The sequence below is a fragment of the Botrytis fragariae genome, assembly GCF_013461495.1.
Source record: "Botrytis fragariae strain BVB16 chromosome Unknown tig00000797, whole genome shotgun sequence".
Lineage (NCBI taxonomy): Eukaryota > Fungi > Ascomycota > Leotiomycetes > Helotiales > Sclerotiniaceae > Botrytis > Botrytis fragariae.
The window spans coordinates 795,283-821,769 of NW_023501013.1; the positions used below are offsets into that span (position 1 = coordinate 795,283).

The 26,487-nt window shown below is 42.1% G+C and overlaps 11 protein-coding genes across 11 annotated transcripts; 1 reads left to right on the top strand and 10 right to left on the bottom strand.

The window, feature by feature from the left end:
* Window positions 1-103: 103 nt before the first annotated feature.
* Bfra_010632 (putative electron transfer flavoprotein-ubiquinone oxidoreductase protein) lies at window positions 104-2,089 on the top strand (the record flags this gene model as incomplete). Its single annotated transcript, XM_037340963.1, has 3 exons — window positions 104-374; window positions 420-1,938; window positions 1,986-2,089. 3 exons carry the CDS (start codon window positions 104-106, stop codon window positions 2,083-2,085), a joined length of 1,890 nt encoding a protein of 629 aa, XP_037186606.1. The 3' UTR covers window positions 2,086-2,089.
* Window positions 2,090-3,644: 1,555 nt separating this feature from the next.
* Bfra_010633 (uncharacterized protein) lies at window positions 3,645-5,272 on the bottom strand (the record flags this gene model as incomplete). Its single annotated transcript, XM_037340964.1, has 4 exons — window positions 3,645-4,549; window positions 4,846-4,938; window positions 5,045-5,125; window positions 5,209-5,272. The coding sequence occupies 4 exons, from the start codon at window positions 5,270-5,272 to the stop codon at window positions 3,645-3,647; spliced, it is 1,143 nt and encodes a 380-aa protein (XP_037186607.1).
* A 1,438-nt stretch (window positions 5,273-6,710) lies between these two features.
* On the bottom strand, window positions 6,711-7,574 carry Bfra_010634 (uncharacterized protein; the record flags this gene model as incomplete). Its single annotated transcript, XM_037340965.1, has 1 exon — window positions 6,711-7,574. One exon carries the CDS (start codon window positions 7,572-7,574, stop codon window positions 6,711-6,713), a length of 864 nt encoding a protein of 287 aa, XP_037186608.1.
* Window positions 7,575-8,542: 968 nt separating this feature from the next.
* Window positions 8,543-9,205, bottom strand: Bfra_010635la (uncharacterized protein; the record flags this gene model as incomplete). The annotated part of the gene is made up of 1 exon (XM_037340966.1): window positions 8,543-9,205. The coding sequence occupies one exon, from the start codon at window positions 9,203-9,205 to the stop codon at window positions 8,543-8,545; it is 663 nt and encodes a 220-aa protein (XP_037186609.1).
* A 1,374-nt stretch (window positions 9,206-10,579) lies between these two features.
* On the bottom strand, window positions 10,580-11,341 carry Bfra_010635lb (uncharacterized protein; the record flags this gene model as incomplete). Its single annotated transcript, XM_037340967.1, has 1 exon — window positions 10,580-11,341. One exon carries the CDS (start codon window positions 11,339-11,341, stop codon window positions 10,580-10,582), a length of 762 nt encoding a protein of 253 aa, XP_037186610.1.
* Window positions 11,342-12,818: 1,477 nt separating this feature from the next.
* Window positions 12,819-13,523, bottom strand: Bfra_010635lc (putative ring finger protein; the record flags this gene model as incomplete). The annotated part of the gene is made up of 1 exon (XM_037340968.1): window positions 12,819-13,523. One exon carries the CDS (start codon window positions 13,521-13,523, stop codon window positions 12,819-12,821), a length of 705 nt encoding a protein of 234 aa, XP_037186611.1.
* Window positions 13,524-14,860: 1,337 nt separating this feature from the next.
* On the bottom strand, window positions 14,861-15,895 carry Bfra_010635ld (uncharacterized protein; the record flags this gene model as incomplete). The annotated part of the gene is made up of 1 exon (XM_037340969.1): window positions 14,861-15,895. One exon carries the CDS (start codon window positions 15,893-15,895, stop codon window positions 14,861-14,863), a length of 1,035 nt encoding a protein of 344 aa, XP_037186612.1.
* A 1,772-nt stretch (window positions 15,896-17,667) lies between these two features.
* Bfra_010635le (uncharacterized protein) lies at window positions 17,668-19,986 on the bottom strand (the record flags this gene model as incomplete). Its single annotated transcript, XM_037340970.1, has 1 exon — window positions 17,668-19,986. One exon carries the CDS (start codon window positions 19,984-19,986, stop codon window positions 17,668-17,670), a length of 2,319 nt encoding a protein of 772 aa, XP_037186613.1.
* Window positions 19,987-20,782: 796 nt separating this feature from the next.
* On the bottom strand, window positions 20,783-21,364 carry Bfra_010635lf (uncharacterized protein; the record flags this gene model as incomplete). The annotated part of the gene is made up of 1 exon (XM_037340971.1): window positions 20,783-21,364. One exon carries the CDS (start codon window positions 21,362-21,364, stop codon window positions 20,783-20,785), a length of 582 nt encoding a protein of 193 aa, XP_037186614.1.
* A 1,223-nt stretch (window positions 21,365-22,587) lies between these two features.
* Bfra_010635lg (uncharacterized protein) lies at window positions 22,588-23,244 on the bottom strand (the record flags this gene model as incomplete). Its single annotated transcript, XM_037340972.1, has 1 exon — window positions 22,588-23,244. The coding sequence occupies one exon, from the start codon at window positions 23,242-23,244 to the stop codon at window positions 22,588-22,590; it is 657 nt and encodes a 218-aa protein (XP_037186615.1).
* An 846-nt stretch (window positions 23,245-24,090) lies between these two features.
* Bfra_010636 (putative flavin-binding protein) lies at window positions 24,091-26,180 on the bottom strand (the record flags this gene model as incomplete). The annotated part of the gene is made up of 4 exons (XM_037340973.1): window positions 24,091-24,355; window positions 24,405-25,799; window positions 25,862-26,067; window positions 26,157-26,180. 4 exons carry the CDS (start codon window positions 26,178-26,180, stop codon window positions 24,091-24,093), a joined length of 1,890 nt encoding a protein of 629 aa, XP_037186616.1.
* Window positions 26,181-26,487: the final 307 nt, after the last annotated feature.

Sequence of the window (26,487 nt, forward strand, 5' to 3'; positions counted from 1 at the left end):
CGCCGAACCCGAACTCGAACTCTGAGCGCATTCGTGAGTCAAGAGGCAAATGAATTGTACTTTAAACATAAGCAAGAACAATTGATATGAGGTGACAATAATCATGTCTTCTTCAAGGGCTGTCACGGCATGTCTGCAGCGTAACGTCGCGCGACAAAATGCTTCCAGGATTGCGACTCAATGTCCGCGAATTCTTCAACAATCATTCATACATCCCACGTCGCGACCCCGCATTGCTTCATCATTAATTGCTGGTCAACGACGCGCTTTCTCTCTTACAGTCCCTCGACGATTGGCAGATGTCGAAGATGATTTTGATCCAAAATCGGTGGAGAGAGAGTCGGATGAGGTTGATGTATGTATAGTTGGAGGAGGTAAGAATATTATCACATGCCAAGGGATTTTATTAACATTCACAGGTCCTTCTGGTTTAAGTGCTGCCATTCGATTAAAGCAACTCGCAAACGAAGCAGGGAATGAAGATTTTAGGGTGATACTCTTAGAAAAGGCGGGTGAAATTGGGGCACATATCCTTTCTGGCGCGGTCATTGAACCTACGGCTATCAACGAATTATTCCCAGATTGGCTCGCGGAGGACAATGAGAATAGATTCGAAAATGTTACTCCCGTCTCGGGTGACAAGATGCGTTTCCTTACCAAAGGTAGCGCGATTCCTATACCTGCCCCGCCCCAGATGAACAATCACGGCAATTACATCGTCAGTCTTAATCAATTCACAAAATGGCTTGGAGATCGAGCAGAAGAGGTTGGAGTTGAAGTATATCCTGGTTTTGCAGGAGCAGAAGTTTTATACAAGTCGGATGGATCTGTCAAAGGTGTCGCTACCAATGATCTAGGTATTTCGAGAAGTGGCAAACCCAAGGATAGTTTCGAGAGAGGAATGGAATTTCACGCAAGAATAACCCTGTTCGCAGAAGGTTGCCATGGAAGTCTCACAAAGCAAGTCATCAAGAAATTTGACCTCCGTAGAGATAGTCAACCACAAACTTATGGCCTCGGCATAAAGGAGGTCTGGGAAATCCAACCTGAAAAGTTCAAGAAGGGCCAAGTTGTTCACTCCCTGGGCTACCCTCTCCCAGCAGACACATATGGTGGTGGCTGGATGTATCACTTTGGTGACAATCTGGTGAGTATTGGACTTGTGGTAGGACTCGATTATCCAAATCCTTGGATGTCACCATATCAAGAGTTTCAAAAGATGAAGCATCATCCACTTTATAAAGATGTTCTAGAAGGCGGCAAATGCATATCATATGGAGCTCGTGCTCTTAATGAAGGAGGCTTCCAATCGATACCGAAATGCGCCTTTCCTGGTGGCGCCTTGATTGGTGACACTGCAGGCTTCCTCAACGTTCCAAAAATCAAGGGTACCCACACCGCTATGAAATCTGGAATGCTTGCTGCAGAGGCAACATGGACTGCATTGGAGAAAAACGACGACGCGTCGGTTTTCTTGTATGATTATGAAGATTCATTGCGCAAATCCTATATCTGGAAAGAATTGAAGGAGGTACGAAATATGCGGCCTTCATTCCATTCACCACTAAAGCTATATGGTGGTATTATGTACTCTGGACTCGAAGCATATGTTCTCAAGGGTAAAGTTCCCTGGACATTGAAGCATAAATCCACTGATGCTGCGGCTACCAAGCTTGCCGACCAATGTACAAAGATTGAATATGAGAAACCCGATGGTAAGATCTCATTTGATATCTTGACAAGTGTTAGTCGTACCGGTACAAATCACGAGGAAGATCAACCAGTTCATTTGCAGGTCAAGGATTGGGATAAGCATGCGGAGATGGAATACCCAAAGTACAAGGGTATTGAAAACAGATTCTGCCCGGCTGGTGTGTACGAGTATGTTGAGGATTCAACAAAGGATATCGGAGTGAGGTTTCAAATCAATGCGCAAAAGTAAGTTTCTCATCTCAATATGTTGCCTTGATACTAATCCCTCTTAGTTGTATTCATTGTAAAACATGTGATATTAAGGTGCCGGATCAGGATATCAATTGGAGTGTCCCGGAAGGTTCAGGGGGACCAAAATATTATATGACTTAGATATCCAAGCGCATGAAAACAATATGTACACCTATTTACACTATACACAGATGGTTTCTATGTGATGCTGACCCAGGCCGGGTGACATACCGCTTATTTACGGACGGTCAATGTTGAGCTCTCGTTATATAAATACGCCACACATTCCTTTCAAAATCCTCAAGAGTTACGAGCTACAATTTCACCAAATAAAAAGGGCTAGGTCTACTGGTCTAAAAACTATCTCATTTACTCTTCCATTTACTGTTTTTCACGTAGGCTATTTAAGGGGAGTCCATCAAAGCTCTTTGGTAACTTTGCTCGCTTGACTTTCTTTTCTCGCTGTCGCTGCGCTTTCTTTTCGTCATGCCTTGATTCGGTGGGTGTCTTCTCATCATTTCAGCGTATTTCTCACTGTCATGTTGGATTTTCGCCTCGGTTTATTATCAGTAGATTTGACGACCTCTCAACGATCAAGAAAGACAACGAACTATCTGTCTTGGGGGTGAAGGTCATTTTACCAAATCACTGATTTGGTAAGTAGTTACTAGGGACTTCATGGTTTAAGAAACCACACGTGGTCTTGGAATCCATTTGACCAAGGTTTGTTTACGGTATGATATCCAGTCCGCGTGAGATGTTCAGATAGTGAGTCGGGTGAGATTTGTAAGGTATTCTTTCATGTGAGAATCGTTTTGAGGTTGTTGGATCATGCATCTCTCAGCTATTTACTGGATGATGGAGAAATGCTTTTGTATAGATACCTCGCTCTGGTGCTGTACTTGAACTAGGGGGATAGCAGTACATGATACATCAAAATTTCTTATGGGATTGTGAAGCTATTTGCTCGTTCACTTGCAATTCTACTGCCTTGTGCGTCAGGTTTCAGCCTTGGTAGGTTTGCTGTGTACTAGAAATTTGGGTACTTATTGTCAAATTATCTTTTCTCGCTGCTGTTTTCTTGATGGAGCCGTAAGTTCTCAGAATATATTTGTTGTCGCTATTCTATGCGGATATTGTAATATACATACGTCAGTGAAAACAATTCCGGGTTTTCGTCAGAAATTCATGGACATGGGTAAGATAATTGAAGAGTCGGTTTGTCTTGCCTTGATTCTCTCTTAACAGGTGCTCTTCGTCTTTGCTCTGGGATATATCCAATCATTGAGGGGTGAGATGGTGCCATTTTATTGACTCTTTAGAATTCTATGGGAAGCGAAATATTGTGGTTTGCTAAAGGATTTATGAGAGGTAAGATAACATCAACGAACAAGTCACAAAATCAACAGGGAAGGGGCAGTTCAATTTCAAGGTCTTCAACTCGAAGTGGAATTTTAATGACTGATATTCAAATTATATTTTGGTTATTGATGCTTAGCTATCTAATAATAGTCTGCATAGTATGTGCTCAAGATTTGACTCGAGCTTCTCCAGGATATCTGATGCACCCAAGATTCAGTGACTACATAAAGTGACTGATCTTCTTAACCTACGACTAACTGCCCACCTCTCTGCATATGAGCCAAGTAAACTATCTAGGACGGGTTTTCTATCACGATTCTAGAATCATGGAACTAGCACTATTGGGATATATACGATATGGTGGTATCGCCACTTGCCAAGTTGTCTTCGGCATCTGAGATGACTGACCGTGGAGCTGATATGGTAGTTTGGCGACTTGAAAACTGGTCGCTAGCATCTGGAATAACTACATGTGGATACGAGACAGTTGTATCCCGACTTGGAAAGTTTTTGGCGGCGTATGGAATGACTACGCGTGGGGTTGATGTGGATGTTTGGCGACTTGAGAAATTGTCTTCGGCGTCGGGAGTAATGGTGCGTGGAGCTGATATGTTGGCTTCGCGGCTTGCGACGTTTTCGTAGGCGTCTGGGATGGGTGCATATGGAGACTGGTAGACGAGCTTAGGATGACTGTATGGCGATTTGTACGGAATGGGAGGACCGTTTATGAAATTCAAGTTACTGGCCAACTCATCGCCTTCAGAGGAACCTTCTCTTGACCCCGGAGAGTTATAATCCGCAAGCTTTCTCATCTCCCGAGTCACAATTTCTGCTTCGGGAGTCCCCGCAACAATGTCGATATCAGCACTCGCGGCGACGGCACCACCGATTCTTCTCGAGCTTCTTCTAACGAAATCGTCGCTGGCGCCCAATTTCGACTTCAAACGTGAACTCCTCTTCTTCTCAGCAAGAGTTTTCTTCCCAGCCGGGCCGCTTTTCTTGGTCGAAACCTTTTTCCCACCGATAGCCTTATCTTCCCCTACAGTCAATTCCTCTGCTTCTTTTTCTTCTTCGATTACGGCAACTTCGGGACCTCTAATAAAGCCAAATGTGGATCCTCTAGGATCTCTTGTTGGTTTGATAATCGTGCCAACCTGCTTCGGAGCTTTGCCAACGCGAGCTTCAGGGCGACGTTTAGGAAGGTAGCAAGGACTCATGACGGTGATATGACCATGTTTTGCATCTATTATTGAGTTAGTAGGAGACTAGGCAAGACGTGCGAGATTCATCTAGGCCAGAAATAGGACCACCGATAGTTTAGATTACAGTCCAATAATGAAAATCTTTCAAGGCAATATCATGGTTGAAAGTCTGAAAAGCTGGATTCATTTTGAATGATGTGCTCTTTTCAAACACTGAGCAATCGTATTAAGTCTGCTAATCCAAACTATCGGATATCTTGACTGATTGAAACAACGGGGCAAGGTAGAATGCTAGACTGTACGCGGAATATTGAAATGAACTAAAGGAGATACATACGTCTATCATAGAGTACAAACTTGTTGACTTGTCTCTTGTTATAAGTGATAGAATCCGCAAATTGAGGAAGAGGTGTCGGATCCTCATCTTTCACTAGAATTTCGCACAAAAGTTATTTCGGACTGGCAATTTTATTTCTGCCCGCAAAAAACAGAGGTTGCAACAGATATGCGACGAAAGCATTGGCAGGGCAACATACAAATAGCATCGTAGACTCTAGTAGTCTCCATGATGATCTCCGCATTCCTAGGTGAGATAGATGGATGGTTGTTTCTGGCTTCTAATTTCACGTTAGATGAACTGCTTCACTGGGTCTTGTGGAATTGAGATGGAGGATTAGTGATTGAAGTAGTTTAAACGTACTGGATTTCAATGCGCGCCATTGAACGTCGGTGTAATAAACCGGCAAGTCAAGCATTCGCGGCATGATTAAGATTGTTGTAGAGAATCGGCCTGAATTTTTGGAAGTTGATTGTAGTAGAAAATAAGTTTGAGGTTCTTGTGGTGGAAAGATTTGTGTGGTTGAAATTGTGGTTGAAATTCGGATATCAAGATTTGATGTTTCTTGACCTTGACTGTGAGGTAACTTTGTAGGAGAAGTTATTGTAAATGGAAGAAGGAATATGGAAGTTGAGGATTTTGCAAAGGTGATAGCTTAAGTAGATACTGAGTGGTGCGGTTCAGTACGGGTTCAATACGGCTGAACCGTACCTCGCTGCTGGATTTTAGTGATCGGTTAGTGATCGGGTGACAGTATTGAGACAGTCATTGTTTGAGGGTCAGTGAAGTACAAAATACGTTCATGTGCAAATTATGCTTTTTATATCGGTCGTTCATTTGCATACCTATATTAGGAAAGGTCTATCCAGGCGGTGCCGAATAACGTGACTTGTAATCCGAGTCCATGGGGTAGACTTTTTAACAGATCTCTTCAGCGTAGAATGATTGGGCGCAATGATTCCTATCAAGTATCAAGTGATTCACTGCTCTCTAAGACGTAATAATCAGCTATTTTAAATCCTCATACGATCATAGATCTTCTATTTTATGATGACCGTAACCTGATTTTTACATCCACAGCCATCAATGTCTGAAATAGTTTCTCGTCTAATTGAAAGTTTACGGCTTCGATTCCAGGCTTCCCCAAACGCTCTAGTGGGAGTTGAGCTTCTACGGGTCACGCGAACTTTATTAATGATCATAAATGATCTCACAGTCCTACTGCATGCCAGATCGTCTTGTACTGGTGTGATTCTATTTCAACCTGGCCACGGTTGACGATAGTTTGATGGTCTTCTTTTTTCTATCGAAGCCGGAGAATGTGTTCTCGGGACGATCCATTGCAATCCTCACTCTCTTTTGTTCCACTTTGCATCATTCAAGTTACTATTTACGTGTTCTCGTACTTGTTGACATGGTTTTGGAAACCCTACAGGGTCTCGTTTAAACATTATTGATAGGTCTTAAGATTCTTAGTCTCTGAATAGCTTTGACGCTGCATCAGAACGAAGGACTTGAACGCGCTAAGTCGTGTAAGATTTTAATATCACGAAAGCTTGATTCTCCAAGTTTAATAGAGTATTTTGAGAGACACTCTTTTCGGTCTGCTCCAATCGTTCTCCTCTGATCCAGCTACTTAAATCAAAACCTCGCCCTTTTGTCCTAAGCGTGACATGATCATGACATTCAAACAAATGCAATCTCGACAATATTCCATCATATCTGGAATTGATTGATACAGTGTTCTCCCATACTGCAGCGGTCTTGGCATATAATACCTAAACTGCTCTTCGTGGCGGTTGTTGGAATGAAGGTTCGCTTAATCCAACCTTATAGTTCGAGGGTCTCTTGGAGGCACTTATCCACTAGATTCCCTTAATCGCACTATCTCGAACATTGTCTTTGAAATGAAGATTCTTAGAAGCATGATTGAAGAATATGCCATTGTAGAAACCGACCTGACGATGAGGATTTTCGGATGGAAGACACCAAGATTTGGGTATCATCATACGCTTAGATTTTCTATGTCGATGTGGCATTTGAACTTCTTGCAATTTAAAGAGCAGATGTAGGTTATCCGTTCTAGTAGAGTTAACGGCAACGAACTTATCTTTGGAATGCAAATTCCTGGGTCTGGAGCTAGGAGTTGATTGTTCAACATCTTCTCTCATCTGGAGATCAATCTGATCTTGTATTCCCCAGCCCGAGCTTGGATAAGAGCTCCCAGCTTTAATTCTCTCTAGAGGGGAACCAAATATTTCTAGGTCTTCTGCCGAGGTACGGCTGTCGCTATCTAAGCGAATATGATCATCATTTCGCTGAGAGTCGCTCACACATTGATCGCCAAAAGTAGTCTCCTGTTGAATACGATGACTCAGAGATCGCAGACGAGGAGACAAAGCGGTTGAAAAACCAGGAGATATACTATCTGAAACAAAACGAACTTCAGAGTTCTCTGATAAAAAATTGGTAAAACCGCTCTCTACGCTATCGCCGTCATCGTCAACATCATCATTGACATCATCTAATGTTTCATATGGATAAGGCCTAAGATTTTCGGATGCGTGCGCCTCGAATAGCCTGACGGTTCCGAAAAAAGAGGGAGTTCTTTCTTGAACTCCCCCTGTGGAAGGCGCTCCATCTCCAAAGATTTTGCTTTCATTCAGGCTTTGACGCCTCTGCTTGACCCGATCTTTGAAACTGTGTTGAATACGATCTAGTAAATGCATATTGATAGGTACTCTTTGGTGGTTTGATGAAAGGTTTGATGGAAATGTTATCGACAAAGTCTTTGCTCTGATTTCATGCCAATTTTCTTATTCTTTAGAGGAATTAGGCTCCAGCGATAGCCCGATACTAACAGACGATACAAGCAAGTATGATACGGCTTCTTATAAATTATTTGAGAACAATGGGCATTATCGACATGATCCATTGCATACGGTCAGTACTAATTTGTAAATAGCAAACGTCTTCTATACGATAACGCATAAATCTCAAGCTTCTACACGTAAGTATTGAGATGAAGAAGCTTATTCAAAGAAGTAGCTGTGTTGTGTGAGCGATTCATGTAAGCAAGTCAGAGATTTATGCTGGAGAAGTCGAATCGGAGGGTTTAGGCTTGGAGTGGCATACTAATCTTTATATCGAGAGAAAAATACATACGATTGATATATATAAAGCTCCGCAATTGAATTATGTTATTTTCTAGTTATATTATAGTTTAGGATCAGATTCTAGAGTACATTAAAAGATATTTCTCATACTCGGGGGGGTAGCTACCCTACCATCTAAACTATGGTTACATATTAATTCCTCATTCTCACATAGCGATTTCAAAGAATTCAAGAGGTTGTTTTCAAATTTTAGTCAAGATAAAATCACCAAGATATACCAGGATTAAATTACAGAGTTCTTAATGTATAACTAGGTTCTAGATTTAGCCCTCAATTGGCGTTCTCATACTACAATTGAGATCGCCTTCTCGAACGGTTGCGACGAGTGGATATACCCCGTGCTTTACACTAGCTCCCAAAATCAATCTACAAAAGAGACTACAAACGTCTGCAGTTGTTTCTTCCTGATAGTTCAAATTACTGTATGCCTCCGTTTATCTGAAACCCTCTGATCCTCGCACCTAGATACAGGGTACTCAAAAGCCGCTCATATCTTCCTCGATATATGGGCGACAGAAATATCAAGCATTGGATCTAGCTTGTTCCCGATTCTGATTCGTCTTCACCCGTAGTCTATACGCAACTGGAAGCGTCAATTCATCCCGACACATGGGGCATGTATCATGCTTCTTCAACCATTCAACGATACAATCTCGGCCAAATACGTGTCCACATTTTGGCATCTTTGAAGGCTCATGATTGGGCTCAAGGGGAATGGTAGCCTCAGCGTATGACTCAATACAGATACCGCATTGTTCAAAGTCTAATGTCGCAGCGTCGACTGGTGGCAGCATATCCTTGATGGCTCTGGTTCGATCGTGGTAGTTCTTCCTAATCTCCACCACAATGAACTTCATCGTGCCATCTGCACTGCCTAGAAGAGCAAATCGCTTCTGCCTATCCAAATTGGGATTCTTCCGAAGTTCTTCAGTTGAAAGTAATGGGACTGCCTCCGGTTCAATATCTACTATATCCTCAAGACTATCGAAATCGTCTCCCGTAAATGATAAATTTCCAGTAGACACAATATCGAGGGTCATGCCAGACTCTTCGTATTGAGCAGGAAGATTTAGCCAATCCATGTGTCTTCGTGGTCTTGTAAGGTTAAGATGATTGAATATGTTCTGTGAGAAGGTGTTTTTGGTCGATGACGAAGAGCGAATGTTGCGGAATCGTGAAAGCATGATTTCCATTAAAGACATAGTAGATTGACTTTTCTGAAAACTCGGCTCGTTTTGAGAGTTTGATCAGGTTGGCTGGTTACTGTTCTGAAAGTTGTTATCTGTCGACTTCTTGAACTTATTGGATGATGGAGGTTATTGTGATGAATCTATAGAAAGATAGAAACTCCTATTGTCTGGCACAGATGTTCCTTATAAGCTGGATATATCATTCTTACGGCATCATTTGGACACTCTGTGACAAAGTTTTATTACTGTCGTTGGAACATGATATTGGAAATGTTACGGCTGCTACGGTGCAAGATATGTTTCCATTACGGTTTTTCATGTTGTTGTTTGACTTCACCATTATCTTTCTTGTTAATTTTGTCTATTCACTCGCGTGAGATGCGACGACAATGTCGCCGTATTGGTGAGTTAGAAATTGAACCCTATTTGAATTTCGTATACAGACTAGACTGCGTGACAAGTACATGTAGAGTAGATTGTTGACTTTACAGATAATCCGCGGATTGTCCTGTCCGCCTACAGAGCAAACAATTGAGAAATTCCAACAGATTCAACACAAATAATTTCACAATCTATTATTGATTCAAGCTTAACTTTATATCGGGTTTAAATAAATATGATATTGTAAAAGAGATATGGGAGTTCACAGACAATCAGTATATCCAATAGTCTAGACTGCAGTCCAACAATATGAGGGTTGAATATCTAAAAGCAAGTAGAAATCTTCAAATATTTCAATATTCCAATAAAACTCAATATCTCAAATGATTAAATGTTTTGATTCGTTTGGGGGTTCGATAATCTTTATTATTAGACTGTTTTCCGGGCTATCGGGGACCCTGCGCAGTCTAATACAGACTTCGGGTCAGCATTGATATTGATTTAGTAGAAGATTACTTGAATTTAATTCAAAGCTTTATAGTTTATTTTCAAGCCATTCAAATGTTAAGGGAGACATTGACTAAGGATTTGCATTCACAATTTTGATATTCATCTGAACATTCAATTGCATGACTATTCGCAAATGCGTTTGCTCGCCTATATTTATGGATCACTTGCATAAGCTGTCATTTTCACTCATGTATCTGAGATAGGATTTCACTGTTCGATGTTGTCAAATAATTTCTTTAAGTTTATTAATACATTCGAAAATATCTATCTTCTACATTACAGCTCGAACTAAACTGACTGAGCTCTATTATTCATAGTAGCTTCATAGGCAGAAGTTCAAAATGGGCTGAAAGTATTCCCAACTAATCGTCCTGATATTGAGGCCTTTTAATCTCTTTAAATGGGTTATATGACGTTTCAATATCCATCCCTATCAGTCCCTGGCCTAATGTTCCTCATGCTCACCATTCTTGAACTCTAAGCTACCCACATCTGTAGGTGAAATGGAATAGGTAGTAACACTTTCCGACGACACATTGGGCATGTATTGTTGTCTTTTAACCATTGTGTAATACAACGCCTACCGAAGACATGCCCACATATCTTCATTTTCACTGCAGCGTGATGCGGCTCATTTGAAATAGTGATCGAATCTTTAGTATCGTTTGAAATATCGATCGAATCTTCGAAACCGTTTGTATTGTCAGAAGTATCAGGCTCTTCTGGAGTAGTCACCACTGTATCGCGCTCACTTAGAGTGGTAGCCGTGGTATATGACTCAATACAAATGCTGCAAGTATCCCAATCAAGAGTTTCAATATCCACCAACTCGATCATTTCGTTGATAGCTTTGATTCGATACGTGTAATCGAATATTATTTTTACACTCAGCGATCTCATGCTCCTATCGTGATAGTGTAGAGCTGCATTGAATCGATTATCTTCATCCAAATCGTGTTCAATGAGAAGTTCGCCAGAAGATATCCTCGGGTCGTCGCCATGTGCGATATCAACGGCGGCTCTTACGATGTTCTCGAACTCTGGATTTGTACGGCTCATGTCGCCATTGAGCGAAATGACTTCGATTGTGACTCCACGTGTCGCAACCATAGTTGATATCATTGTGGAGGTCGAAGTCAATGGTGTCATTGGTGTGTGCGGTCTTGTCGTGTTCTCAGAAATTCTGAAATCACGGGGTGGGATGCCGTGCGGGCGCGAATCAAGTCTTTGAGGAGGCATGGCGCATCCGGTTTGTTGGAGGTTGGAATGATATTCGTTATATCTTTCTTGCAGGTTGGTATTAGGTGAGTGTTTATGTTTCCAAAAGAGATCGGCTATATGATTTTCTAAGATCCAATGTCGAGAAAGTGTTGTGAGGTGGTTGGAAAACGTTACTTGTTGTTGATGAACTAATAGGAAGAGAGAAACGAGGAAACCAAGTTACAAGACTTGTTAATAAGTTGGCAACTATGTTCATACGGTTCCACTATTATCAACGATACGGTCTGTCTAATGCAGGAAATGGTAAGTGCAGATACGGTCCATCATGTTGTGCATGCACCTCAGGGGACAAAATATGAATTCTACTACTTACTTTGAGATAAAGAAAGGTCAAATGATCTTGCACTTTGAATCAGTGGGATGGAAAAGTGGTGAGTTTATCAAGGGAAATCTATTACTTTCGTGTACCTGCTTCTTGGATCACACACGCCGAGACCGAGTCGGATCATGGGGGATGATATACATACATATATATATGGGTATCGCCACGTGGTCTCTGGTTCTAATGGAACTAGAGTGTTTGTCAGGCCTACTAAGAGCCAGAGAGCTCCAATTTTGATAATTCATGCGAAGAACGATAATTGAAGCGAGTTTAGCAGGAGCAATGCTAGTTACTGATGGTTCTAAAAGAAAGTTCGAAGGTTAGCTTCGAACTCATCCGATCAACTAGGCTAAAGGAGCTAACTGTATCCGGTCACGTATACTATAGATCCGTGCGTCCTTACAATTCAAATGATGGTTAATTCGTTCAGCCCTATATCTCAAATTACTAGTTGCTGTTGTAGCGTGTCTCATTGATAGCTTGTGACCCACTTAAGTCTGATCTAACTACATTAGTTAAGATTCTACGATGCGAATCTAGGTCGCTAGGCCACATTATATAATGAGAGGCTAGATCATGTAGTGAAAGAATGTATTTCATATTACGTGGTGGGGCGCTAGATTCTATAGGGGTAGGTTCCATGTCAAGAGAATAGATTCCACGGTAAAATCGATGATCATGTGTCTTCCTTTCTTCCTTCTTTCTTAACACTTAGATTCTAGCCTATGATTATTGGAACACCAAGAACTTATAATTTTTACATGGCGTCTAGGATAAACTCTATTCGGATTTTATGATAGAATCTACGAATCCCAGGGGCATGACAGTAACTTGTTGTAATTTTTGATGTCTCTATAAGTAAAAAAATTTGAATTTTGTAGGTTTCTAATTCTCTACGCATTTTAATTACCCTTGGATAATATCCCGCTTGATCGCTAAGAATCCATCGCCAAGTGCACCAACCAAACGCTGATTTGATGTTCCATTGCGCCTGCGCACGCAACTGAACCATTACAAATGTCCGAAATCTCACTGAGCCATTTCGGTCAAAGAAAAGCCCCCGCTAAAATACATATTCCGGCCCGTTTGGAGACCTCCATGGATGAAATTTCTCTATTGGAAATCTACCTCATCACGGCACAGAGGGCAGGTCGAGTTGTCCTTCAACCACTGAATAATACAGTATCTGCCAAATACGTGCGAGCATTTTGGCATTGTACAAGCCTTGTGAGAGTTGCTGGTGTCGGGCTTCATAGTAAACGATCTCTGGCAATCATCGCAATAACGTATGTCCTTGACCACAGTAGAAGCATCTAAGGTTGTATTGTACTTTTCCTGGCAAATAGGACAGTGGTCTGAGTGGCAGTCAGATACTGGAAGAAGTTTGTTTTCAATATTTTCAAGTCTAAAATCCTCATAACAATTGCGTTTGATCATCGTGTCATCTTCAAAGATCGAGGGCGGAGGATTAGGTTGACCCTCATCCTCCAGGAGTCGAACTTCTCCGCCCTCGGCTTGAGAGTTCACTACTGTTTCCGCGTGATTTTCAGATGACTGCCGTGCTTCTTCACCCTCGGTTTGAGAACCCACTTCTATTTCCGCGTGGTTTTCAGATGACTGCCATGCTTCTCGACGTGTTCTAAACCATCCTAACGTCGGTCTTCGAGTTGCTCCGTTGACACCATGTACTGAATTCTGTGAAATATTAGCCATTTGTTGTGATTGTATGAAGCTATCAAACCAAGCAGAGTGGTGATCAAATACATTTTGCTGGGCGTCTGACCATGACCGGATTTCCGGGGAGGGATTATCTGCCATGATTTTTGTGTGTTGATAAAAGATACTCGTAATTGAGTCGAGTGCGTTTTTGGGGGAGTTTTTCCTGTATTCTTTGAATATGAGAAGTGGCAATGAATAGAATTTGAGGTTCTTTGACCTGTGTTAATGTTTCTCCAACTTATTACAGAGATGATTTGTGTGAAAATTTTGTAGAATATACTTAATCTTTTTATATTGTTCGAAAATGACCAGCGTGGCTCAAACCAATGACTTAAGCACTAGAGTAATCTACATATTGTTTAAAGTTTAGTTTGACACGATGATCCAGTCTCTTCGAATTCTTTATTTTAAGGGCGCACACTAAGTTTATCAATCGAGTAGTGAACGAGATCGGGAAGCTGCTTTGGTTTTCGCCATTTCGTGTGATGTCCCAAAATGATACAATGTATTATGATTGTTCTACCATAACTTTTGGTTATACTCATATTGATTTTATTAAATTTGTGATGATGTGGTAGTCCCGTGAAAATGTTCTCTAGTCATATCCTAGGGTGGAAGATCACAGGCGCCAAGAGACTACTACATGGGCTACTAGTTATATTTGGTTCTCTTTAGCTTTTTCAATTCGAGAGTCTGGAAGAGAAGCTACATAGCTTCAATAAAATTATGTTTCATTCCATTCCCATTCTGAATTTTATCATGGAAGGGGTCGAGATAAGCTTTGAAGGTTCTTTCTTTTTCTGTTCGCTTTCCCCCTCACCCTTCCCCTTTTACATTCAATACATCGATCGGAATATGTAGTATATCTTCAATATCTGGCGATAATGATATATATACATTACTTTCGAACGCCAAAACCCAAAGAGCTAACAATAGATCCACAAAAAGTACGGAAAGAGTTTCAAATAGGGGTAATCACAATATCCGTTTAATGCAACGAGGTCTCATACTACTTCTTAGCATATGATGCGAGGTTGTGACGTTAGATTCCAGGTTCACTGTCAAATAATTGAATCCTTGAAGTGGCCAGTCTTAGTCTGGTTCAAGAAGCTGTCAGAGTAGTGAAAGAAGTCATTTTCCGGATCGACGGTTAAAATTTCACTTTGCCAAGTAAGGTTAGTTTGAAAATCAAGTCTGTCTCATATGGCTTTTTTTTACTGAATAGTATTTCTTTTATCTAACTATCTTGAGATGCCTTCGCTCAATCCCTCAATTATGCATGCGAAAAGAAGAACATTCGCTTCCGTCCCACCAGAATGCTACAAGTGACCACTGAGATTACCAATGCTTGTCAATTTTGTGAGATGGCTATCATCCTCGATTATCCTTCCTCAATAACTTCTCCACCTCCTCCAACTATGAGGTATTACGTCCAATCAATCATCATCATCATCATCCGAAGAGTCAGTGGGAATGTCGATTTCAGCGCGGCACATCGGACAAGTGCTCTTTTTCTCTTCCTTAAGCCACATGTTGATACATTCCCGCCCGAAGACATGCTTACATCCTGGTACCATGCAAGCGCCATGAGAAATACCATTTGCTGTGCTTGAGTCGTATTTCTCGTTGCAGATTGGGCATAGTATCGATTCCGTTTGAGTTTCATCGATCAGTACTGGAGTCAAAAGCTCGTCGATGGCCTGGTTTCTGTGGTTCTCTTGGATATTTGCGTGCGACTGACGTGGTCTAATGCTCGCATAGAAATCGTGGAAAGAATCCATTGTTTCTATAGACGTCGTTTGGACCGGGATTCCGTCGTGAATCTCAATTGTCGAAGCTAGAGCGGTGCCGCTGCCATTACGTTCGTTCAACTGTTGCGTGTAGAATACGAGAGCTTCCACTACATGCCGACTATCCATGAGACCTTCTGGGAACCTGATTTGAATATACTGGTTGAATCGGGTCCGGATCTCAGCATGAATGGACTCTATATCCTCAACAGCAGCATCTTGTGGCACAACATTTTGTGGAGGGGTCCCTGAGCGTTCGTCATCGGTAAGGCCACCCGAAAGCTCTTCGTTGTCGGCAGGGGCACTACGCTCGGTATCTCCAGGGGTGTTATAAGAAGTGATGTCTGCTGGAACTTCATCTTGCAGAATATCTTCCTGCAGAGTGAGAGCGTGGTTGTTCAGCTGGCTTCCTGCCTCTGTGAGATTACCAGGATGCCCTTCCCCTTCAAGAATATCAACAGGACCGATATTTTCAGCAAACTCTTGAGAATTTACGTCTTGTCGAAATGTACCTTGCGAAGCTGTAACTTGCGGTGTGCCGTCCACCAGAACAGTGACTTGGTGACGAGGGTGAAGTGCCAGTGATTCAGCAACAGGAGATCCAGCATTTCCAGAAGTGTTTTGTTGCCTAGATCTTTCTAGCTCCTCGGTCGCCGAAATATTACTCTGTCCAGAAGACATGATGATGGGAATTTTCTGTATGTGGAGTATCAAAAGTTGAAGAGTAAAAAAAGTTTAGTTTCCTGGTTTTATTGTAGATTTATTGATCTCGAACAGTTCTTGAGCTGCCAGGAGAGTCTGAAGTGTTCAATCGATGGTTCAGATACTTGAAGTCCGAGACAATGTTATGACGAGAGATATTTGTAAAGAAGATGAAAGTACCACGCTCATAACAAACGATCCGTAAATGTCGCAAAAAGAATTCGATATACAACAAGCGACTTTTAGTACAGCAGTCTACTAAATTTCTTATGCCATATATTGATCAAATTTTAGGTTCGAAACACGTATACAAGGGTTTATATTGGTTGCTGATAAAATGAATAGATAAAAGTGAATACTTAAGGCGGCTTGGAGATTAGTGATCAAAGATTTGAATATAGCCCACAAAGAAGATTTTAGATTTCCAGCGATACTTTGGATGATCATTAACGTTATATACGAAGTATTCAATACGATAAAGTTTCGATATTCACAAAGTCATTTATTTCTGAAGTTGATCTGCTTAAAGCTTGAAATAATCACGTGAATGTTTGTACAAGAATTGAGTATCTCAAAGACTACAAGTTGCTGGTCAAGCACTTATGAATCTGACAACTTCACTAGGAAAGTTCATCTGGATAATGTCAAAATTACCTAGGTAGTAGACTTAAATCTTTGAGAAAATAACCTCTGGGAATATCCTACTAAACAGGCAACTGTCTAGGTAGGCTTAAAACATTGTAGACCTCACCTTACGATTGCAAGATGCTCAAGTAGTACTGAAGTCACGGTATCTTGGGTAGCTAATATGAGAACAATAAGAAGGTATGGGCAATGCCAGTTGCTGGCAGTCTCGATTTTGAGACCACAAAGAACATATATGGAAGATATCAGTCATGCAGTCATGCAATTTGAGTGATAAGTTCTCTATATATTTATGAAATACATTCAATAATAACATCCCACTATCCTCAGCGACTGTAAGCTTTTTATACCTAAAATTCATTTTATACTCAAGATAAAAAAAATAGTACCTTTCATTACCCAATCCAGTTGTTGCTTTGCTAATCCTAATCTTTGTTGCACAAAGTCACATCGGTTGGTCTTCGCAACATTGTTTTCTACTTTGTATTCATGCTTTGAGTTTCCCTACTTGAAAGCTGTTTTGCTTTGTATATTTATCATAATGCACTCTCTCGTGATTGTGATACGAAGTATTCACTTTGTTTATTGATTCGACAAAGTGGGGAAGCAGTTGTAATTCACAGATTCATAGACACGAGCGGCTTTGTAATTCTATGTAGTCATTGTGCCTCATGCACATGCACATAAGTCAATTTTTCTAAAGATGCTGTTATATTATCCTAAGTTAGAATGGAGGTAGTGCAAAGAAACTGTTGTAGGCCCAGTGAAGCCATAATGTGCTGTTAAAATCGGTGTCAACATCCATACCGATTTTCACCTTCATGATCCAGAAGCTATGTCCATATATCAAAGAAGATATTTCGCCGATCTTGTTCCCATGTGCTTAATTGCGCGTTGTTACCATCCCCATCACAATTCCCCACTGTGAATAAAATGGTAACTGCTGGTTTCTAGCAAGCGCTAACTCAATAGAGAACCACTGGTGAGAAGCCATCGCAAGCTACCTTCCCAGAATTTTAATCCTCTCCTATCAAACCCATCTGCCTCAAAATCGTCATTTTCAACCCCGCCCATAGTGCGTCCGTCGAATGATCCTCCCCCAACCTTTACCAGTCCTCTTGACGGATACTCAATTCTCGTGCCTGTTGCGACAAAGCACTCAGAGCAGCATGCGCAGCCACGCATTGTGGGCAGGTATCACTTTTCATCAACCACTTCTTGATGCAACTTCTTCCAAAGACGTGTGTACACTGCGCCAGCTTTACACGCTCATGCGGCGAGCCACCATCTCCGAATTTCTCAAGACAGAAACAACGATCGATGTGGATTGGTTGGAGGATACTATCAACGGCCTCTGATCTCTTTCTCTCTAAATCCTCTCTTTCTCTCTGTTGGCGCTCTCTCTTCTCTCTTGCTCTGCGCGCTCTCTCTCTGTGTCGTCTCTCTCGCTCTTCTTGTCTTCTCTCCTCAACCTCTCGGCTGGCTCTCTGTCTCTCCTGCTCACGGATCTCTTGGAGCTCTCGATCAAGTTCCATCTCTCGACTGCGCATACTATCAACAGCGCCTTGATTTCTCGCACGGCGTTGTCTGTGGTCGCCATGGACTGTGCTGTTTGCCCGAGCTGGTGGACGTCCCTCGCGCAAGTCTGGGTCCCTATTAGTTGGATGGTATCCATTTTCGCGGAAGTCGGCTGGATGAATGGGATTGTTGATTTCATCATTTGGTGTAGGGATATCCCACATACGTGGCGACCTAGGTAGACCACGTGCAGCTCGTGCAGCGTCAAGTCGCTCAGCAAGATGTTGGCCAATAACTGGTGGCCTAGTTGCGCCGTTGGCTCGACCATGGTGAAGCTCTGCGATCAACAAGGGAGAAGTGATTTCTGGGTGGACGGGATCGCGTTGCTCAGGCTGAGGTCTTAAAGTTTCAGAAGAGCTAGGCCTAGACAAGTTCGGAGTGGTCTCTCTAGTCTGTGCATTCGTTCCGACATTCGAGCTTCCGGATCTGTTAGAATTAGCAGGTGCGTGTCTTGATCTAGTATTGGATCCATCGCAATCGCTGTTTTCGTGACGGTGACTATTCGATGATTGGTTGCCACCTTCAGTTCTTGAGGCGGCTTCATTGCTGCGTGCGCTTCGCTGATGAGCAACTTGAGTACCAGATGCGGTATCCCGATGAGATTCATGTTGTGATCTCAAAGTAGTAAGATCTCCTGAAGATGAAGCTCCCTGAGAATTTTGGTTGCCATCACTAGAGCCGGATCGATCGCGAGCCAGGAAATCTTGAATTTCAACAGGATTTTCTTCCCCTGTCAATTCATCCGACTCATCTTGATCAACAACAGGATGTGGTCGCTGTCTAGGCATTGGCAGTTGCTGTGCTGTATCTTCTGTGGATCTTACCAAGCTAGTATGATGATCCGATACACGCGCATGACGTTGAATGATATCTCCATAATCCAGGGCACTTCTTGGTTGCGTTGAAGATTGTCTAACAGCAACTGAAGTAGATGATTGTGTGGCTGGTTGAGGAGCACTTACAGCTCTTGGCTCTACGGAAGACGACTGACCATGTTCACAAGCAGCTGATTGACCTCCAACGCGGCGTGATTCAGAAAGTTTTGGTCGCGAGCTTGGGTGACTAGGAACAGTGGATTTATCTTGCAATGAGGTGGATCTAATTGCAACTGGAAGCCTGGATACTGAGGCGCGTGGCTCTGGGTTACTGACGACTCTTGACGGTAACTGGGTATCTTCGGTGTTATTCGAGCTCATACAGCGACCTTGGGATGAACGATGAGTATCACCTCTTGATTGATGGCCGGAATTGGCAGCAATTGAGTTTTCCTGACGAGTGATTTCTTGCTCAGGAGTAACTACTCTGGCTTGGGGAGATGAAGCTGCGATAGCTTCCTCGACAAGATGTAGAAATGGCTCAGCAGTATCAACTTGTGGCTCTGGAATAACCAAGTTGTCACTATGGTCATATGGTGGAGGAATGGCTTCGCGCGGCTCTACCTCAGCTCGTGAAACAGGAATGATTACCTGTGGTGACATTGAGTAGATGCGAGAAACGACAGGAACATGGTTTGTGATTTGGTTCGAGCGTACACGGCGTTCTCTGGTCGATGGGTCGTGTGCCATTCGGTCCAACAATGTGTCTTGTGGGAAATCTTCATCAGAGTCTGAACTGTGTTCAAGGATTGATGGATCGCGTGCCATTCGCATCAAGAAGGCTTCATGCTCTGCAGTTTCGTCCAAGCCTGTTGAAAGCTGTGTTAGTGGTCCGAAAAGATTTTCATAGCTGGGAGGAGTGTCTGGGCGAGGGATTTGGTTAGATTTGCGGCTGCGTTTGGCACCCTTGTGGTAGAAAGCGCCAGTGATGGATCCGCCGACGTCACGAAAGAAATTCGAGAATTTAGTCATGGTGAACGAGTTTGTTGTAAAATTCGTTTAAGTAAAAAAGTTAAAGTGGAAATTTTTGGAAGGTTTTTAAAGATTAAAAGTTTCTTGTATAAGTCAAGGCCAGATAAATGGAGGTGGTCAAGATATTATTGTAGATGTTAATCTGTAGAAGAAAGATAGGGAAAGAGAATGGATGTTTTTGGGAGGAACATTCTGTTCCCTATATGTGAAATAAAGCTCTATGATGGCCAGTACTAGTGTGCTAGCGTCAGAAGCCGTTCTGAAATCCTTCAATATAGTACTGTTCATGGTGCTGTTCGTACAGCATAGCAGTTAGGAATTGCTACGGCACAAAATTTACTTTTAATGTAGCATAGCCGTACCCATAATTTAATTTTGACGTATTATAACCGTACCTAAATTTTCATTGTGCTCTGCTTCCCCGCCGTAACTCTTGAAATTCTTTGTGCTAACTTGCTATCGTTTTCACTCGCTAACAATTTTTAAACGGGGTAACGAGTCATATCATCAATGGTGCCAAGAAAGCTAGACACATTTTCTAATAGCTATATTGGCTCAAGTTGCAAGTTCTCAAGCATCATAATTACGTAAGCAGGAAAACAGCAAAAGAGGGCTCTTTTTTGAAGTTTATTGAGTATTACAGTAGACTGTCGACATAGTTTTGATTATTTAGAATTGGATGATTGGGAGCACCTTCACCCGCTGGCCCCAAACTTGATACAATCCGCCATTTCATCAATTGATCTATTCAATGACTATCTACTGCCTGAATTCCTACCCACCATGCCTTTCTGACTCAGTAATGGTAGTCAATGATGCTATAAACATCATCGGTCTCATTTCGCGTTACCGGCCTATCCCTCGGTAAATTAACCACTCTCCTACACATCGGGCAAGTCGAGGGGTTGTTATCGCCCAGCCATTGTACGATGCAACATTTTCCGAAAATGTGTGGACAATCTGGCATCTTAACCGGTTCGTGCGAGTCGTTGTCGATTTTTGCCGTTGAATCTGCGTATGGTTCGTTGCAGAAACAAGGGCTTAGTTCGTCTGTACTCCTCTCGACTGGCTTCAGGACTGCTCTGATTGCATCTTTTTTCATATTTGTAGATTCGAGGCTTCTTTCCTCCTCGAGGGCGGGGATATCCTCGTCTTGGATTTCTTCTTCTTCTTGTCGCATGCGATTAGCGACGTCTGCTGGGAGAGAGAAAATTGGGATGCGGTCTGGCAGTACTCCTGTATTTGACAATTGTATTCTTAAATCATCACCAAGAAGATAATATCGATCCAGATGGACCGCCGCGTTTCCTTCTTCGCGTTCTGCGATGACGAAGATAGGAGCTGTGCCTTCCGCTTGTGCTACGTCAAGTGGATCCATTGGTAGTGTTATATGGAGGTAATATGGGTTTTAATCCGGTGGAAATATCTGTACTGGACTGCTAGCGTGGATCGCGTCTCTTGGGAGTATTTTTCTGAATTGACTGATACTTTTTGATTTTTCAGTCGCTGACGTGTTCACCGGTTTCTCTTATTGAGCCTCGTGCTTTGGAAAAGTAACAAGATACACCACGAAACTTGTACAAAGCTGGTGCGGTCGAGAAGACAGATCTTTGTAGGTGATGTTGATGTTGTTGTGAATTGTCTAATTTATGGAGATATTCGTAATGATTTTGATTGAGAGGTCTTTCGAACAGTTGATTCAATCCTAATAAAGGAGGATGTGACGAGCTAGAGAATAATATATATAGTAATAATATAGACGATAGTAATCAAATCAGTACATCACTCATCAATACGGCGGTTTTGCAATACAGTGTATTGAGGTGCGGCATCATCCATACAGCTTCAGTCACCAACTTTGAAGCGTACGAACAACCTTTTTGTCGTCGTACCATTCGTATCGCGAACAATGATGGAAATTGCGCTTCTATTTCCAACTCTATTCTTTCATCATTAATTCAAATGCCAAGAATTTCCAAAGTAAGAGCCAGATAATAACTATCTTTTGATGGAAACAGGGAACCGGATCATGCTCTAGTATCTACTTTAGTTTGTAACAATCAAAAGGAACCATAGAAAGAAATATTTAAGAAGCGAGAATATCAGACTCGTGAATCTGGCTCATTAGAAGAAGTACTTGACAGTTATTAGGCTTTGGCCTTGCCCATTGTAAATATTCTCACTGGTTTCTCATGCTAATTCAGTTTCAAAATCTCCATGTGATGTTGGAATTCTAAACATTCTCTCAATAATCAAATCCAAATATTTCCCTGCTGATAGCCAACAAATAAGGTTTCCTAAACAATACCCTATATACAAGATGTGTTTTCCCCAGTTCCTTACGTCTGGTAACGCCTAAACCTTTACCAAATCTAATAACTCTAGTAGATGTTGTTCCTCCTTTTTCTAATCACTGTTCAGTATGATTTTGTGCATTCAATCCTTGCCATGTGACTTAACACTGAAATCCCAATTTTCCACACAAGCCTGCGCTACAAGGTCCACTTCCAATTTTGTATCCATTCCTCCTTTTCTATCAAGTGACTGACGTGAATAGTCAAGGTCCCCTTTAACACCGGTACTCAGTCGATTACAAGATGATCATATCAAAGGTATTATCACAACCTTCTGCCTACACATCGGACAAGTATCTTTCACCTGGAGCCACATTGCAATACAAGAGCGTCCAAAAATATGCGAGCACCTTGGCATTTTGACAGCTTCATGACACTCCCCATTGGCAGTTTCGACCGCGTAGGGGCCACTGCAAAAGCACGGGTCTATTTCCTCCAAGGGTTTCTGAGTAGGACGAAGAGATGCATCAACGAAAGCTTTGCGAAAATACCACTCTAAACTGTTGACATGAGTATCCTGGCTTGTATCAGAATCGAGACTTTCTCGATTTTGGGGAGGGTAGCCGGTGAATGGTGTAGGGTCATCGTTTGTAGCGGCCCCTGGTTCCGGCGTCTCAGCCTGGTCTCGCTGTAATGCCGATAATTCTTGTCGGAGTAGCGTTTGCGTTCTAGCATACACAACCTCACGCACTATTCGACATTCGCGTATCCATTTAGTCTCATTGGAGGTAGTGAGAGAAAATCTTCTAATTCCAGAAGCGGTGATTGCACGCGAAGATATGTTAACGTCGCGAGCTTCAGAAGTGTGTCTAAGACTGTAAATTCGCCGTTGATTGGGTCGGTTACGTCTTCGTAGATCACCCAAGCGTTGTAGGGCCTCACAGAGGCGTTGGATATCTGACATATTTATTGGTTGATATGAGAGACAGTAGTAAAGATTCTCTTCTGGTGTGGGATGATCTTTTAGCAATTAGATTCCTGAGTTCGGTAAAGAATATGGTTTAAGTTGCAGATAAAATTCTTATTCAAGATGTTGTTGTTCCTAATATGAAGGACAAGTAATCTCAGACAGTTGTTGAGTTGAGTACTTAAACAATCGAGAATAAACGATTCCGTACACGATAACCGGAACTTGTTGCATTGCAAGATATTAAACTTTCACGTTGAGCCGTAGAGGCCATGCAAAGTGAGAGTGTGGCAGGATATGATGCAAATCAATTATTCGCTGATGATTTGTACGGTTTGATTCAAGTCTTGACCCAAGCATTTGTTGAGTGTTCATGATTAAGTGAGCGCTTAGAAGCACATATCGAGATATCTAGGTGCCGAAGTAATGCTTCACCCTAATAGGGAAGATTGAGCGGTCAAATACCTTTAAGATTTCGATAACAACGATGGTTCACGTCCAGTGGTCTGTACGTGTTTATTCTCTGGAGCAGTGCATCGAAGATTCCTCTACGATCCATTCAGCAAGAAATGTAGTAGTGTAGAGTTTAGATGTTCAAGGATAATCATAGGCACTGGCTGGTTTGCATTCCACAAGAACGGTTTCAATTTTATTAATTAAATCAGTCCGAAGTTGCAAAATCCAGAATATATGAGAATTGAGGTGATGGCAGTATAGAAATATATATATCTCATATTCGTCACCTGAGTAGGCTCATCTTGATGGAATTAAATTTGGCATATGCTTGATGCGTTCAAAATGAATACTTCTACCACGATATGTGATAGAATTTATTACAGCCTACTACTGTATATTCTTTGCTAATTTTGTCAGCGTAGAAGCTGTCACCAGAAGCCCTTTCTTGAACCATCTGTTTATTAATTCATTCAACCCCAACCCACCGCCTGACATCCTTTTCTTATAAATATCGATAAAAGCTACGGTCCAAGCCAAAAGAACAAACGTTCTCTTCGTCCATTTCTTGAGGAAACCTTTCCGCGTATATGCAATGTTCCAGTGTCTCCAAGTTGGAAATGAACAGCGATAGAAAAAATCGAGTTGAGTGTATCTGTAATCGATTAGCTCATGGATAGGAGTAAGAAAAATAAGAGTCATACGGGTAAGTGTTGGAATTCCATCCATCATCGCGGAGGTACCAATTCTTCGTACGAGTATCTGCCCACACCATCTTTCTCAAAGCAGACTGTATTTGAGTAGTCCAATTCATTTGAGATTCTTGTTTGACCTCTATCTTGGTAATATCACCATTGAGCAAAGGCTTGATAAATTTAAGTGTTTGAGTTACCGCACTTTCCGTCGTATAAATAACGGATGTATGGCCAGTGAAGCAATTCGGGCCGAGCAAAGTGAAGAAGTTTGGAAACCCATCCATGGCAGTCCCCATGTACATTTGAGGACCACCCCGTTCTTCAAACACATCTTGTAATGTTTGCCCTTCCCTGCCGTAGACATTGAATGGATGGAACCATTTCGTTGTTTGGAACCCATTTGCAAGAACGATAACATCAGCAGGAATGGTAATTTTGTCAGTTGGTACGGAGCTTGCTACGTCCTCAGGTGGATAGTTACGACCAGGTCCTAGAGTCACAGTATCTTCTTCAAGGCTCTTCAGTGGGAGCGTTGTCAGATGAATTTTTGGGTCATTCAGAGATGCGTACCAATCCGGATCCCAAATTCTCCTCTTACAACCAATTCCATAGTTTGGAGTCAAAATCTCGTGATACTTCTCAGGCGCTTTACTTTTCATGTAGGCCAAGCAATCAGCCTCCGCCTTTCTACGCTCCCTCTCGCCGAAAGAGCCGGATCGAAATATTCGAAAATCATATTCAAGTACTGCGCCTAATGAATAACGCATGGCTTTATTGAAGCCAGGTATGTATGTGTTCAGTGCTGGTGACCACTTGTTCCACAATTTCTCTCCCAATGGCGGTATGACTTTGGGCAAAACCCACGGTGGAGATTGCATTAGTTGAGTGACAGACTTTGCACCATACTCGGTCACGAGTTTCGGCACGAATTGTGCTGCACTGCAACCAGTTCCTATAACCACCACATTTTTGTCCTTAAGATTGACGTCAAATCGCCAACGAGCGGAGTGAAAGATTTCTCCTTTGAAGCTTTCTTTTCCAGGAATACTCTCGGGCCACGATTTTGGTTGGACGAGACCTCCAACAGCACTTATTAAGATTTTGCATCGAATCTTCTCTTCATAGGTATAAACGGCACTGTGGCCTTGCTCTTTGACCTTGAGTGCTCGATCTTCTTCACTCAAATCTCCAGCACCAGCCATCAAGTGTTGTAATGTTACTTCCCAAACTTGTTCGTTCTCGAGCCAGCGTGCTTCTTTGGCGTCGGTATTGACTTGTATTTTATCCACAATTGCATACTTTTCGCAAACACTCTGGAGATATTCGGCCATCTCTGCGCCTCCTGGGTGAAAACATGACCAATCGTACTTTGGACAGAACGAGAATGAATAGAATGTTGAGGGTCTATCATAAAGTGTCAACATGAATCTATTGCCAAATATAATCTCATTAGGCGAGAAACTAACATATCACAAGCAACTCCGGGGTAGCGATTGATCCACCATGTCCCTCCAATTCCCGACTGCCTATCAAATATGCGAAACTGATCAAAACCTAGGACTTCCTTCAAACGACATCCCATCGCAATACCCGATTCACCGGCACCAATGATAGCAATGGGGTAATATGTATACTCGTGGGCTTCGTGATTGATTCGGACAACATTCCCATACTAGATATGGATGCAATATAGGTTAGCTATTATTGTATTTCAACGTTGGCAAGAAGAAGACAAGCAGGGGTCATTACGACAGGACTAACATTTCCTTTACTCTGAGTAGACATTTTGACCTAAATATCCGTATCAATTAGGCTTACTTCCGAAAGTTTAGTGAATGGCTCTTCCAGAGCTTCAGTGAGGAGTAGACGAAGGATTTCACTGGCACAAGTAGATCGGGCGATCTCCCAAAGTATGTTAAAATCGATGAGAAGTAGGAGCTGAGTTTGTGGAAGGTCCTAATTGACACAATAACGAAGAAGCATTTTAATTTAAGGGTAAAAGAGGAAACAGAAAGGCTCTCGCGCGGGGTCTGCGAGAAAGCTTCGGCATTCAGCCAGCCACTTGATACGACCTTCCTGTCTCTGTTTAGTG